Raw genomic sequence first — 15,309 nt, forward strand, 5'->3', positions numbered from 1 at the left:
AATATAAATATTTAAAAATAAAAAATATAAGATAATTTTATAACTGAATACCTTAGTATCCTTGTCGTGCTTTTCTATTCTCCAAGACGTTGACAACGGATGATTTGAATGAATTTAGATTAAAGTCCAATCTTGTGTCAACGCCAAACAGTGTAGTTTATGGAAATGTCTTGTTAAAAATGAGTGTCCATTATTACATACGTAGCCACACTTCTCTAAGTTTTAAATATCACGTTACAGTAAGTTTGTCTCTCCTCCTTCAATATTAAGTTACAACTTACAATTTCTTCTACCTTTGAATACATCATAGCCATGACAGAAGATGCATCAGCTGCACGTCAAGTAGTTTGATTCATCAAGGAATATAGGTCTTATCATATGCATGAAAGTTAAAGATTGGAAAAGTAGCATGTTGCCCCGAGGCATAGCTGTTGATTACGACGCAACAGACTTACAGAAAAGGGTAAGGGTTCGAATCCTACGAAAGCCAGACAATACCTCCTCATAAATGGTCGTGCACTGGATTCCACCTTTTACAGAAGAAAAGTAACATGTTATGACTACAGAGACATAGATCGACCATTTCGATTGCACTGGTGCGACTACCCAACGGGCAATGACGAAGCAGTGTCTCTGCTGCCTTCACTTTCACTTCAATAAAAGATTGAATTTGTCATCCTAACGTTTTAACATTTACGACCATCTATAAAGAGATAAATTAAAAAATTATAATTAACCACCATGAAAGAAAGCAATAATTGATCTAATTTGAAATAATTAAAATATAATACAATATAAATATATCATGTCATAAATTAACTGTTTATAAAGATAATAGATTTTACAAATATTAACAATTGTTATGTCAATTTATAACATGATGCGACGCACTTCCACCGTTGAACGCTTGGTTTTGAGTTAATGCAGACAATGCTCACGACAAGCACCAACACAACATCAATGGGCTCAATCTCCAACATAATCAGGAGCGAATGCTTGATATTGCTTTGTTAAAGTAATGACAGTTGTTCAAATGTTATCGACTTACCCAGAAGTCAGTCATAGAATGAATATAAGTTCTCCATCATTTTAAATCATAATCGGATGACATCAATGAATAAGTGTGCACATGACGGACTCAATCTCCAGATTAATTGATTTATAGAGTTGAATATCTAAAAAAAAAACATGTGCACACAAAGAAACAGAATGGTGACCCAACCCAATTAAAGAGTTGCTCCTGAAGTAACATAGAAGCTGCATAGATCCTCCACGATGACTAGTTGACCATGAAACCATCCATTCTACTGATATGAAACCATGCATCTTATTGATTCTCGTGGCAAAGTATCACCAGGCCATTTTCCAACTAAGCGAGAATCTTGCATTTTTGTCACTTTCTCCAGCGTTAGTTGCTCATCCACAATTCTTGTTTAACTTGTGTTACTATCAGTGGATTCATGGTGCACTTGATGGCGATGCAACCGTCTCTTGTAGGCCCGCAACCGTCTCCTAGAAGGCACTACAGTGTCATCTGATTGCTTGATCTCCTTAATGCTTTCAGGATAACCAAAAATGCAGTCTAGCGGATCAACAATCATATCTCCTACTGGAGCACCCTGATACCGGTCAACAAGCATATCTCCCACTGGAGCACCCTGATACTATGAGAATGCAACCAAAGCCAAATAATCATCATTGTGGCTTTAGTGTCCTCGAAAAAGTAAAAGAGAACCTTGTATAAGCAATAATATGAACTTACCGAAAACTGGTCAGGCTTCAGATCTTGTTTATCATGATTGTAGTTATCTTCAACGCTATCAGTCCGATGAGAAGTGCTATCCATGTACACATTACGTAACCGCCACCTAAAAGTAGTTTGATCTGGATTCAAGTCACTGAACACTTGTTCAGGGTAATAGTGTTTCCTCACAAGTCTCACTTTTTCGGGGCTGTCTGCATGCTTACTCAAGATTCTGTATCATTCAGCAGATTGATATTTGCATTTGTTAGAACAACTGACAGCAAGTGGAGTCAAGCAATCAAATGGGAAATACACCACTGGAGGAGAGCAAAGAACTTACACATTTGCCAACTCTCTCTGAATCCGACTGCCTTCCAATGCTAATAATTGGTCAACGCACACATTTAGAGAGTTGTTAAACCTCCACATACCACAAAAAATAGCGGAACCTGCAACACAAATTTAATTGTTCAAACAACAAATGAATGTTAGGGTAAAATAATACAGTCAAAATTCCTAAGTTGCACATTTGGCATCTACATACTCAAGGAGTGAATAATTTGTAACCGTGGAAGGATCACCAATCTAACTACTATACCTTCAATCTGCTACAATAAGTTGTAGCAGAAAAGATTATGGTATTACGTCCGATGAGAAATCAATATTGTACTTGGGCACCATTGAGTGATCAATAAAACAATGACTTATGCTACAGGGAATTACATTGTACTAAATGTATATCCTATAGCTGATTAAGGATGGACCGGTTAATCAGTTCGGTAGGAAAATTCCAAACCAAATCAAAATTATAAAATTGAAAATTTACAAACTGGACCCAAAACTGATATGGTTTCAAACAAAATAGAACCAATTGGTTTTATTTTAACATGAACATATAGATAAGCATACCATATTCCCAGTCTAAAGACAAACTAGACCAATTTCACGAACCAAAAACGTTAATTGCTGAACCAATATTTTCAGTTTGGTTTTATCCAATTTAGTTTTTACTTTTCAGTTTTGGATGCCCATGCTTGCATTGCTCATTAACTTAATGGGCATACTGAGATCCATCATAAACTTCCAAGGGAGTAGATAATAATTCAAGCTCAAACAGGGCTTGTACAAAATTTAAGATTTGAAATGACTTTTGAGGCAAACTTGAACAGAAACATAAAAGCTTGCATACGAGCACAAATAGGAATTTATATCTTTACAATAAATAATTTTCCAGTGCATACAAATATAAATGTAGAGTATTATATTTACAAAGGATTCTTTATTTCATCCGACCTGGACAGGAGGTCTATCAGCAGGTCGAGCGCTGAGGCGGAGATTGATCTGACTTGCACACACAAAGGCAAATATCAAAGAATGCTGGAGTTGTTTCCGATGAGGCCCCTCCGATCTCAAGTCACTAGGATGTAATGGAAGCGAAAGCAAAGCAGAAAAAAATGAGAAGTAGAGATTTCAAACTATAAATGATGTCCATATTTGGGTATTTATACGTGTGAGAGGAGATAAACACCTGCAGAGATCGTGATCATGAATTCGATCATTTCCGTCGTTTCTGCTGGTCATCCTAATTTAATCGCCAATTTATTATAATGGCTTCAACTATTCAGTTGTTATTAGCTAGAGATGGCAATCATGGAGGGGCTACTGCTAAGACCATTGCCCACATTAACCTGGGGTCATTACTAAGCAGAGAATTCAAGAAACCAAGCTGAAACAGGAGCTTAAGAAACCAAGTTGGATGGAAAGCTTGGGAGACCGAGTAGGAGGGGGAGCTTGGGAGACTAAGCTGGAGGGAAGCTCAAGAGACCAAGCTGGATGGAACACTTGGGAGATTGAGCTAAAGGGAGAGTTCAGTACATTGAGTTATATGAATAACTCAAAAATCAAACTCTAAGTGGGGAATTGAACCAGTTCTTAACATGATTGGAACCAATGTTGCCAAAAAGTTTAGGAACTTCAAGTTTGCAGAACCAAGGGATGAAGTTTAGGGGGTACGAATTGAGGAATCTCCCTCTTGTAGGGGTGTTCCCTTTTCTATTTAAAGTGCCCCGGATCCTATCTAAAAGGAGGATCCAGTCCTTCGCCATAGAAGACAGATCTCAAGCTATGCCCTATCTCGCAGGGGAACTTTACCTCCCCTTTCGACAGAATAGGGATATAGTTGAGAGACCCTGTCTCAAGCTCGCGTTTGACCCTGATCCGGATAGTGACTGGGCCTCCTAATCAGGCTTGGGTGGTGTAGTGGGTTTGACTTATTTAGGCCGTCGAGGGCAGAGGTTATTACTACCAAGACCTATGCTGCAGAGACCTTTAAGATCTATGCAGCCAAGACCTTAGAAGCCAAGACCATTATGTCGAGACCTCTAGGTTGAGACCCTTGGAGTTGAGACCTCTAGGTTGAGACCCAGTTGAGACCTCTAGGACAAGACCGAGACCTCCAGGTCGGAACCAAGACCTTTAAGCCAGAGCCAAGACCTCTAGGCCTTGGGGCTGAGACCTCTAGATTGGGACCCTTAGGACTGAGACCTCTAGACTGGGACCCTTAGGACCAAGACCTCTAGGCTGGGACTTTTGGAGCAGGCCTTTAGACCGGCACCCACAAGACCTTCATTCAGAATCTCCTTCGTGATTGTTATTTCGACGTGGCATTGCAGTTCTTTCTCTGAGATCAGAGATTTCTTGCAAATCTCCGTAAGTGTCGACCTACAAACCTAAAGGAAGAGGTGGATGACCTACTGACCTCTAGGGCAGGTCGATCGTCTCGTCCTACATCTCTGTATACATAAGTAGGAGTTCTGATATGGAATGAGGCTACATAGACATGACCTACTGACCTAGAGTGGGATTGATATAACAGAGTATCAGTAGTAATTCCAGATGAGTTTATCTTTCTTGTTATAGGATAAACTTAAGAAAGTTGAAGTTGATAGACTCGCTTGGAGACTCATTGTTCACTTCAGGGTTAGGCTTAGACATCTTAGTTTGGACATGAGAAATTAATTAACGCCTGTGAATGCATGGTTAGTTCCAAGCTTGACCTGTACTTCACATCACAACTTTGAAATATTTTAGGGTATAGGACAGAATATAGAAACCTTTCAAGAGCACTTAATTCAATTTATACAATGGAAAATCATTTTTTTATGAAAATCGTAAATGTCATTAACCAGCAAAATGATGTACAAGTGAGTCCTTGAACAATTGTTCATGTCATATCTAACGAAGTGTCAAATCTGAATAGATGTTCAAGGATTTATATACGCTTATTTGTACTTTCGTATAAGTACTAAGGAAAAGCATTTTCATTGTAGTGACAGGAAGTGATGTATCAAAGAGTGTGTAGTTATGCTGGCCCTACAAAAATTAGAGCATAAAAATTAACAAGCAGAAAACAAAAATAACATAAAATTAATCATAATGTTGAACCTTTTTCATTCTCTCTGTTTGCTAAGGTTATATGATTAAAAGATAGGTGAATATGCATGATTACACAACCAACTCAGATGCTTTCACCAAAAGAATTCATCTTTACTAATATAAAAGGTGAAGTAATATGTGGGGAGAAATGACATCATTGACTTACTTATGGACAAGTTGAACCTCTGTGCTTGTTTAAGTCTCCTACTTGCTGCGCATACCAAAAAAACATTTTTAACATTATAATATTCAAGTGTAATGACAGTGAAAGTCGGGCTACAAAAGCAGTTTTCTGATGTCATTGAATAAGAAATTGAAACATTTGAAAAGAATCCAAGAAGGCGACTAGCAATACCTAAGAAGATATTGTAGTCATATGAGGGAGAGGGGGAATCATAACTAAACCTATATGGTATTGGAAGGTGGCTACCACCAGGATCAACCATGCTACTTACATCATGCCAATAGCCACCAGCCTAACAGAAGCATCAGTGGTTGAGGCATATAACATGGAGCATACATCAAATCAAATGCATGCAAATGTAGTAGGTTGATGATGCATGGGTGAGAGTCAATTCACTAATGGAGAATTATTTTTCCATTTTGTTCCTTTTCTGTCAATAAGGAAGCATTCTTCAATGCAAGATCCAATCAAGTTTTAAGCCAATGTCCTTATGAATATGATCCACCATACTCATGTCTTCTTTTCAACATTATCTCTCCTTTCTTTCACCTCCTTGTCACAAGTCATAATTTTATATTTCTGTTAAAGCTATATAAGAAAATAGAGCTTCTTATATAATCTTAGTTTGTCCAACTTCAAAACTTCATCTTCCTTGTATCCCTTCTTCCTTATTTCCCCATCATTACTTTTATTGGAAGTTTCCACACATAGTCAAATGTTAGTTCCTTGATGCAAGAGCATACAATTGAAGTAATTCTGCATCATTGACATTCTGGTACTCTCATTGGTCATAATACTAAAAAAAAAGGAATATTTTAATGATCAAGAATTCCTGCTACTTAGCTTATGCTATTCAACATATTACAAAGTTCATGCCTCTTATCAAATTCCTTCTTTGCTTTAGGAAATAAAGCCATAGCTTTATGACTGCTCCTTGTAAAACTTGTCTAGACATGGTTTGCAATTGATCACATTCTCAGTGTATCTTGATTTTTAAAAGTATTAACATAATAACCAAGAATTTCAAAAAAAAAGAGTTTTCTTTATGTTCAAATATGAAAACAACTTTTTGCTTATACATTTCTAGGATCTACACCTAACAAGTTTTTTTACTTACCACACTTGACCATTGTAGTAAAGCATCTCATGCTTTAGGGGTTGTGGCGACTGCACTAGCTTATGCAATTGACTTCCAATTTCTAAAAAAACAAATATCATATATTTTTCGATGCTTCCATCTTTTCAGCTCCTTTGTTTTGACTCCAAATACCTCTAGTTCACTCTCACCATATCCCACCTACATCCACAAGTTTTTGCTCAATCATTAATAAGATGAACATCTAACAAGCGTTTTATTTACCATCTTTGATCAGCATAAAACATCTCATGCTTTAAAGCTTGTGACAACTACGCATGCTTATGCAATTGAACTCCAATTTATACAAAAATAAATATCCTTTTTTGCTTCAATCTTTGAAATTACTTTGTTTCAGTTCCAAAATACCATCCAGTTCACCACCTAGATATTTGACCTACATCCTGCAATAACATACCGACAAATGCTAGACAAACAAGAAACACAATGCTCGGATGAAACACCGAGTCATCAACAACAATCACACAAATCTAGACACAAAGGGCTTGGACATCACCATTAACGACAACTGCAGATAGATAATTTCACCTCCGGTCGCCGTAAATAATTAGATAATAGCATCGACATCTTTCAAATCAACTAATTTAACGGAACTAGTAGCCCTTGTAGTGAGTTCAAACAAATTACCAGAAAGAAGAACGAAAGAGAGAGAAGTGTGGTAACAGCTAGCAACGAGGTTTTACCAGCCCATACAGCAGCCGAAGAAGCGCAAAAACCGACTGTGAAATCCCGGATCGACTTCGATTTGCAGGCATGAAGAACCAGCTCCTCCCGTGGCGTAATCTTCTCCTGCAGTTTCCGGATTGCGGCATCGATAAAAGAAACACCGTAAACTTCCCAATAGTTGACGATCAACGATCCATATCGAAATGACAAACAAGAAATTAATAAAAAAATCAATCAGAAAAGCCGAAAAAAAGAGAGGAAAATCTCTTAAGATCCGTCTAAAACAAACACTGATTAGCGGTTGGTGGATGATAAAAATGAAAACCCAAAATTGAAAACATTAAGAACGAAACTCAATGGACCAACTATGCTGGGTAAAAGAGAGGGAGATCCTTACCCCATTGGGCTTCGATCGTAGGGTTTTTTCCAGCTCCAATAACACCGCCATCCCTTCCTTCCCTTGTTTTTGCGAACTGCTGCCGCCCACGATGCTGACCTCCGCTTTCTTAGGCTTTTATCGGAGCGAGTTGTTGTCCGGCTAAGCCAGTTCGTTCACTTAACCAGGCTTTATTCTCAGGTCACTCCTTAATTGGGCTCCAAGGCCCATGTAATTTAATGTTGCCCAATCTAATACACTAATCTTTGTTTTAAAATGGTTTTTTTTAAGCCAATCCACTGTTTTTTTTTTTATTTTTTATTTTAAAAACTGCCCAACCAATCCACCTGCCCAACTTGATTCGTCATTTGGCCACCAGTTCACTCATTCCAACTAGAGCTGGAATGAAGCCTCCCTTTTTAAAAGTATGGAATGGATCAAGTGGACAATGGACAAATCTTGCCCAAATTATAAATTCAAATATTGGAATGGAATTAAACTTGGAGGCGTTATTATTTTATTGTATTGCAACCTTAGTGAATTCTAAGGATAGTGAAAATGCCAATTGAAGTTCCTTCTTCAAATATAAGGGGCTTTGCAGACTTGCTAAACAGAAAGCTCTCCATGGATATTTTATCCGAGTGTTGCTTCAGGAAACCAAAAACTCAGGATATTGATAGTATATACAATTATGATTTACTAAGAAATTTGGAAGTTTACATGTGATTGATAGTGGAATCAGAAGGTTTCTGGTTGCATTGGCTGTTGGTTTTAACTCGTCTGTATGGGGATGTGTAAATGTAGAGATGACCCGAACTAGTTTTTTTTCCAAAATAGTGGATAACAAAACATTACATGGATATAGGTTTTTTTATAATTATAATGGCCAATATCCAGCATTAATTGCTAAACTGGGGAAGTTAAATTGTATTGGAAGAAATCTTGTGTCTGAAATTAAAACTCAAAATAGTGGAAACGACATGGTATAATATAAATATATAATGGCCAATATCCAGCATCAATTGCTAAACTGCACAAAAAATCTTGTGTCTGAAATTAAAACTCCTTCATATTGATTGCAAATTCTGCCCGATCATCATCTACTTGTCTCGTCAGCAAATGACATTTAGAGAGAAGGCTTTCTCATATTTAAGTGCATGCATGTGCTCGACAACATCAAGGTGATATTATGCTTCTCGTAACGGTTTCATCTAGGTTTTCAGAAACAACATCATATTTGATAGACAGCATTATCTTGCTTATAGCTTGAAGATTAACTTCTTCTAATTCTGTCATGGTTTGAAAGATCTGTACCAGAGTTGTAAAGCAAACTGCATACGAGCATAAAGAATTCGAGCTCCTACTTAATGACAGTTGATGCCTAGTAGCTGAGATTTTATAAATTTTTTTACAGCATTATCATGTGGTTCTCTTATAGTTGTAGGTGCTTCTAAAACGACTTGGTGGGTACTTACCAATATTTCTTTTTCCATATATATATATATATATATATATATATATATATATATATATATATATTGATATATAATGATTTGTTTTTGATGCCAAAGACGTGCTTATACACAAGATTTAAGCTGACAGTAAAGTAAACCAAGCTGCTAAATCGGATTAGTTACACATGATTTAATTTACTCAGACCAAAAAAACATATTTGCTTGAGCATGAGTTTAAGATAGAGTGCAAGCCACTCTATAATTCATAATAATTCCAGATGATAGGCAAATAACCAAGCTGTTAATTAACATACTTATGTGTATATTCAATGTGTTTGTTCTGTGTATTAATTCTGTTTTTTTTTTCACAGATAAGAATAACCATCAATGTAGTGTTGACTGCTAGCTATTGAAGTTGCTTCTCCATCCTTATTAATTTCGGTATAAAATCTCTACTTGAAGCTTTTCCAGAGGCTATATATATATATACCTCTCAAAAGTACCTGGTGTGCATGTTCCACTGTCTGTTTGCCACTCTAAATGTAATTTATATCTATATTAAAAAAAAATATAAACCCATTTTTCCTGAACGAAATTGTACAGTGTGGAGTGATGGACCACTATCCACTTACATTTCGATCATACAGAACCATATAAGTCAGACAATCAGAATGGCCAATTTGCTATATATGTATACGAGCTAGCTAGCCAGCAATGCAATGTTATTTAACACCACCCACTTGAACTCATTCCTAGTCCTAGCTAGATGTACTTAGCTTGTTTTTGAGACTAGTATTAAACAATTAAATTAATTATGATCATTAACTATAATCCAATTCAAACATCCCATGCCTGGGTAAGCTAAGAATCAATCAGCGAGCGTAAAGATACAAAGTATTCCAAAGAAAAAAGGAACAAGAAGTTAGAAACATGATTAAAAAAAGGAAATCCAGTACTGGATGAGAAGAGAGATCTAATCAATCAAGCAATAGGCACTAAATCGTAGTCGAGGTAATAAGAAAATTAAGGAAATACGAGGATCACAATCAATTGAGCAATAATGCATGTGGTGTTGCGGGCTATAAAAAAAGGGAGGCTGTGGAGTAAGTACCTGAGCAAACTTTTAAAGTTTATTTTCTTTCCTACAAGGTTAGACGTAAGCAAAATATCTGCTCTCATCCTCGTTTTATTCCAATTAAACCTTCTTAATTTGGTGTTTAGGTGATATCTGATAAGACATAAATCAAAAGATCCTCCATTCATGGACCCCTCAAACAAAACAAAACAAAACAAGAAAGTGAGAGAAAAAGCAAAACTGAATCAAAGAGATGGATTCCTTGTGCTTTGCGATTTTGACAGTCAAAAGAAGAAAATGAATAATTTTATAGCCGCTGTCCACTTATAATTATTTAGTATTATAATATGCAAACGATATATTTTTTTAAAAAAATCTTAGTGTGGTTCTTGCAAATGTGTAGTTGTTTGTCATGGAGGAATAATCCATTATCTTTTAAGAAATAAACAGCAGATTTTTTTTTAAAATCCATCCTTCCAAGTAAACAAGACAGTAGTGCATGCACCTGAGCCTTCTGCGCCTCTTTTTCTTGTACGCAGCTGGAAGCTTCGGTCTTAAGATAAGAACAGAATAGAGCTATATACAACAACTATATGGTCCCTTTTCATTCTCACCATTGGTGAAAGAAAACAAAGAAAAAAGATCTCCTTCGTATTCTTGTTGGAAACGATGTCAAATTCCACCTCCATCTCTGAGGAAGCTAGTGTTTCCTCGGACACAAGAGTTCATGACCACTTAAGCTTGAACTCTTTGCTTACTTCCATATCACGTCACCAACAGCCACTACCCGAGACCAAGAAGAAGAGAAACCAAGCAGGGAATCCAGGTTCAGTCCTTAACATACACTAACGAATAGCATGTCTTCTTGTTCGTTCTTAGTTTTCTGATCGATTTTTTTTGTTTTTTTATTTTATTTTTGTTCTAATTAAAGACCCAGAAGCTGAAGTTGTCGCTTTGTCACCTAATACGCTGATGGCCACCAATAGGCTCGTTTGTGAGATATGTAACAAGGGCTTCCAAAGGGATCAGAACCTGCAGCTGCATAGGAGAGGGCACAACCTACCATGGAAGTTGAGGCAGAGAAGCAACAAAGAAGGAGCTACAAGGAAAAGGGTGTACGTTTGCCCAGAGCCATCTTGTGTGCATCACCATCCTTCCAGGGCTCTTGGAGATCTGACAGGGATCAAGAAACACTTCTCTAGAAAGCATGGAGAGAAGAAGTGGAAATGTGACAAGTGCTCTAAGAGATATGCTGTGCATTCTGATTGGAAAGCTCATGTTAAGACCTGCGGAACAAGGGAGTATAGATGTGACTGCGGCACCCTTTTCGCCAGGTTTGTGATTTATTAATTATGTTTCAGAACTCTCATTTTTTTCCATTCCACATGACGACTCCTACACGTATCATCATTTTAATCCTCTGTCAAGCTCGCTTCCTTTCTTCCTCCTGCAAAATTTACCATCGTTATCCGAATCAAGCACAGTTTTAAGGCAAGGAACCTTGATGTTTAACTACGATCTACATATAGTGCATGTTTTCTAAGAAGAATGAATTTTTCTAGCTTTTGCTTAGTGTAAGGAAAGAGAGAAAAATTAACCCCACAGAAGGAAACTACACTCGTGATTTCCTCAAACTAAGATAGCAGAGGTCTACTATGCTGGATCTTGTCACATAGATAGCAGAGGTCTTATTGCTGCGTGTTTCAGTGTTAGAGAGAGGCAATACATGGCTTTGGCTGACAACCATACAGTCTGATAGTCATTTTTCTACCACGTGTATTTACTTGCATATATCTTTTAGTTCACTGGTAAAGTTACTGTAAGGCTGATAAACAATCAAATTATGATTTCTGAATGGTCAACTGCTCGATATCCGATGCCCATGACTCTACAAGGTGAAACTGTGAAAGGTGAAATGCATGACGAATTTGCGAAATAATTTATATATAAGAATATCTCCAAAATTATGCAATATTGACTAGCCAGATAGAAACTATGAATTATTTGAGTGCATGTCAGTTCATGATGGCACCCATGTATAGATCGTAATTTTAAAATACATTTTACACCTTCTGTACGTTTGACAACTGAGAGAGAGAAGCAACTTTGGCATCGTGGATTAGCCGTGAGATTTTATCTAGATCTCTTCTGTTCTCGCACTGTCGTCTATGATTTTACAAATTAATGAAAGGAAAATGACGTGGAATCATCTGAAATCACTGAGAGATTTCGATGGGTTACGTTCGGAATTTGTTTGTTTGGAGAGAAAATAAGAGTTTTAGCAGCTGCACACGCATTATAAGCTTTTTGGGGGTATATTTTTTAGTAAACCTAAAAAGTAGGCCAATCAACTCAAAAATATGATCATAATTGGTCTAAAGAAGTGCATAACTATAATAATTACACCCAATAGATATAAATGTATTGTGTTGCAACTCTATAATAGCTCGGCATATATCTTTAAATCTTGTAGATGATAGGCACTCATTATATACTAATTACCTATATATCTATGTATCTGGATACTCTTCTCTATGATTTTTCAACTCAACTGCTAGAGTCAGAGCGCATACAATCACAAAGGAGAAAAATAATATGTCAGTAGTCAATATCCGCTTTCCTTGCCATGCATAATTATCTCCTTATAGATTCAAGAAATTATATCAACATCTGTCTTGATTATGCAAATTGAAGGATCAAAACGACAACTAAGTGATTAATGAATTAACATGGAAATATAATATATATACAGTTCACAGTGATAACCATGCATGCATGGTGTTTCTTCTAATTTCATTCATTTGGCGCATGCAGAAAGGATAGCTTCATCACCCACAGAGCATTCTGTGACGCCTTGGCAGAAGAAAGTGCACGAGTGATGGCTGGGGCCGCCGCCACCAGTACATTCCCACCAATATTGCATCAACCTCTCTTCCTCCCCTCATCGTCCTCACCCGGGGACCCCTTTACCTGCTGCTGACGCTAATTTGATTCTTAACCCTAGCCCTGACGACTGCAATCTAGGAGACATTGAGGTAAAAAAGCCTGAAGACAACTTTTCTTCTCTCCTTCACCACCTTCCTACCAACCCTAGTCCTTCACCTCATCTCTCAGCCACTGCGCTGCTCCAGAGGGCCTCAGCTATGGGTCCTATCACGAACGGCTTGAGTGGCCTAGGTTATACTAGTGCAAGTGCTGGAAATACTATCGCTGTCAATTCTGAGTCCGGCGTCCAAGACCTTACGAAGTGGCAGGAGGCCGGCGACCGCTGGACTAGGGACTTCCTCGGCGTAGCAGCAGGAGGGGATGGGAGCGATGAGCTACCTCTGGATCTGGTGACTGCCTCTCCATGCACCCCTATTGGTCACCCAAACAAGCAGATCGTCGAGTTCCCTCCGGTCAACGGAACGTGGAACTGAGACAGCACGCATACTCCACGAGTTTAGTTCACTTTGAATTTTAATTACTATCATGCTGCAGCTAGTATTAATCATCGTTATATATGTTGCTGCCTTGCCCCTACTGTTAAGTTCTTGATCTCACTATCATCCTGAATGCGCAACGTTGGCAATTATATCATATATATATACTCTTCGTTAGGTCTTCAAACAAATATAATTAAGAGTATTCTTGTAGATGTTTACTGGATGGTGCATGTTCAATTATGTGCCTACAGAAACAAAAAAATTGAGGGTTTGACTACCATGGATATATAGTTAAGCTTTTTGTATGGAGCACACTGGAGCCAGTTTGAAATTTCAACTTATTACACATATCCCTGCTACATAGTTGTTAGCTTGAATTATAGTATATTATTGGCAACAAATATAATCTAGAATAGACCACAAACAGTACTAAACTAGTTAATTGCAAACGTGAAGGTAAAAGCTTGCTCAGGAGACGGGAAGATGCACTATCATTCAGAAATTAGTATTTAACTATTTATTAGCAAGGAACCAAACGGCTTTGCTCAAAAAGTAAGAAAGGTGGAGTTTATTATCTTTGAAATCCGTTATTTGAGATTTGAAAGAGCCAGGTGGCAAGGAGGGCCAAAGGACTCTCGAATTGACCAATCAGTAGGTAGCATAAAAAATAGTGGCAAATGCCTAAGAAAAAAGATGTAACAAGAGTTCTAGAAGAAAAGTGAACATGAAAATGTCAACGCGTGAGTAAAAAGATGTTCACGGATGCATACAGGCATACAGCATACCTCGGCCAACTGAATCCTCCGGTCTTTTTTATCACTCTACTTTATCGGTTTGAGCTCTCATTGGGATTGGAGGCGACCAACCAACCAAGACAGCTTTCTGAAGAAAAATGTGAACTATTATAATCATTAATCAGGATGTCGTTAATTGTGTGCATGGAAAATAACGATTAACAATTAAAAAGGGAAGATGAAATTCAAGATTAATCAGAAACATCGCTTTGGCGGTTCAAAGGTTTTCAACACTTAAGATTTTAACACATTTTACAGTGAGACCAGTTTGTCGACTCTTATATTTCAGTCGTTTCAGGAATGGTGGCATTCTAATGACCAGATATTTTATACCAGCTGGATACACTGTCGCAACTGCTAAGATTTTTCTTGGTTTTCAAACATATATGTTGTACGTCATTAAGTTGCGCACGAAATAGTATACTCTTTGTGAAAAGGAAATTGCAAGCCACCCTTTAATCTTAGTTATGTGATCAGCATCAAATTAAGGTCATACCACCCACGTAGTTTTAATCTTCATTGCTAATTCCTCGCATATGAAATGAGCAAAATTTTAAAGACCTTTAACTAGGATAAAATTAACACCTTCGACCATATTTGAAAAGATAGCAGGTTGGTTGAATTAGAACGTTACCATTTTGCAGTTCTATTAACCAAAGAATTACCCTTCTTTTATGAAAACAAAGAGAAATATTATCTTTGTTATGTGACACTGAAGGATATGCATGGAGACCAGGCTAGCTAGGAATTTTGTATCTTGCATGGGTAGAGCTATCCCTTACCAACTTTTCAAAAGATTTTTTGGGAAGGAAAACAGATGCATGCATGTGAGTTGCCGGTTAAGAGTACAATACATGCCATTTTGCCTACTAAAAAAGCCTGCTCTGGTCATCCTTTTCTTTATTCCTTTGCTTTTTCACAAGCAGACAAACAAAAAGGCTCTCTTGCCAGTCCCTTCTCCCCCTTGGGCAGTTGGGCTTCCCAACTCTGGAGTCTCCCC

The 15,309-nt window shown here is 37.5% G+C and overlaps 1 protein-coding gene and 1 pseudogene across 2 annotated transcripts; one reads left to right on the forward strand and one right to left on the reverse strand.

Annotated features, from left to right (window-relative positions):
* Positions 1-996: 996 nt before the first annotated feature.
* Positions 997-7,691, reverse strand: LOC141833739 (uncharacterized). Of its 2 annotated transcripts, XM_074721234.1 has the most exons (6): positions 7,583-7,691; positions 7,203-7,308; positions 5,346-5,390; positions 2,085-2,193; positions 1,763-1,976; positions 997-1,664 (listed from the first exon to the last, which is right to left on the reverse strand). In XM_074721234.1, the coding sequence occupies exons 1-6, from the start codon at positions 7,631-7,633 to the stop codon at positions 1,434-1,436; spliced, it is 756 nt and encodes a 251-aa protein (XP_074577335.1). In that variant the 5' UTR covers positions 7,634-7,691; the 3' UTR covers positions 997-1,433. The 2 variants fall into 2 exon arrangements, with proteins under 2 accessions (XP_074577335.1, XP_074577336.1); XM_074721235.1 differs by lacking the exon at positions 5,346-5,390.
* A 3,029-nt stretch (positions 7,692-10,720) lies between these two features.
* LOC141834179 (protein indeterminate-domain 12-like) lies at positions 10,721-13,509 on the forward strand (annotated as a pseudogene).
* Positions 13,510-15,309: the final 1,800 nt, after the last annotated feature.

The sequence above is a fragment of the Curcuma longa genome, chromosome 8 (genome assembly GCF_044706935.1).
Source record: "Curcuma longa cultivar G26 ecotype Majalengka, Jawa Barat chromosome 8, ITB_CL_G26_1.1, whole genome shotgun sequence".
Lineage (NCBI taxonomy): Eukaryota > Viridiplantae > Streptophyta > Magnoliopsida > Zingiberales > Zingiberaceae > Curcuma > Curcuma longa.

Coding starts and splice junctions, on each gene's coding strand:
- LOC141833739 (XM_074721234.1), bottom strand. CDS start 7,633: ATGGCGGTGTTATTGGAGCTGGAAAAAACCCTACGATCGAAGCCCAAT. Junction 5,391..7,202: donor TTCGGCTGCTGTATGGGCTG/GTAAAACCTCGT, acceptor TGGTATGCGCAG/CAAGTAGGAGACTTAAACAA. Junction 1,977..2,084: donor CAGAGAGAGTTGGCAAATGT/GTAAGTTCTTTG, acceptor TGAATGATACAG/AATCTTGAGTAAGCATGCAG.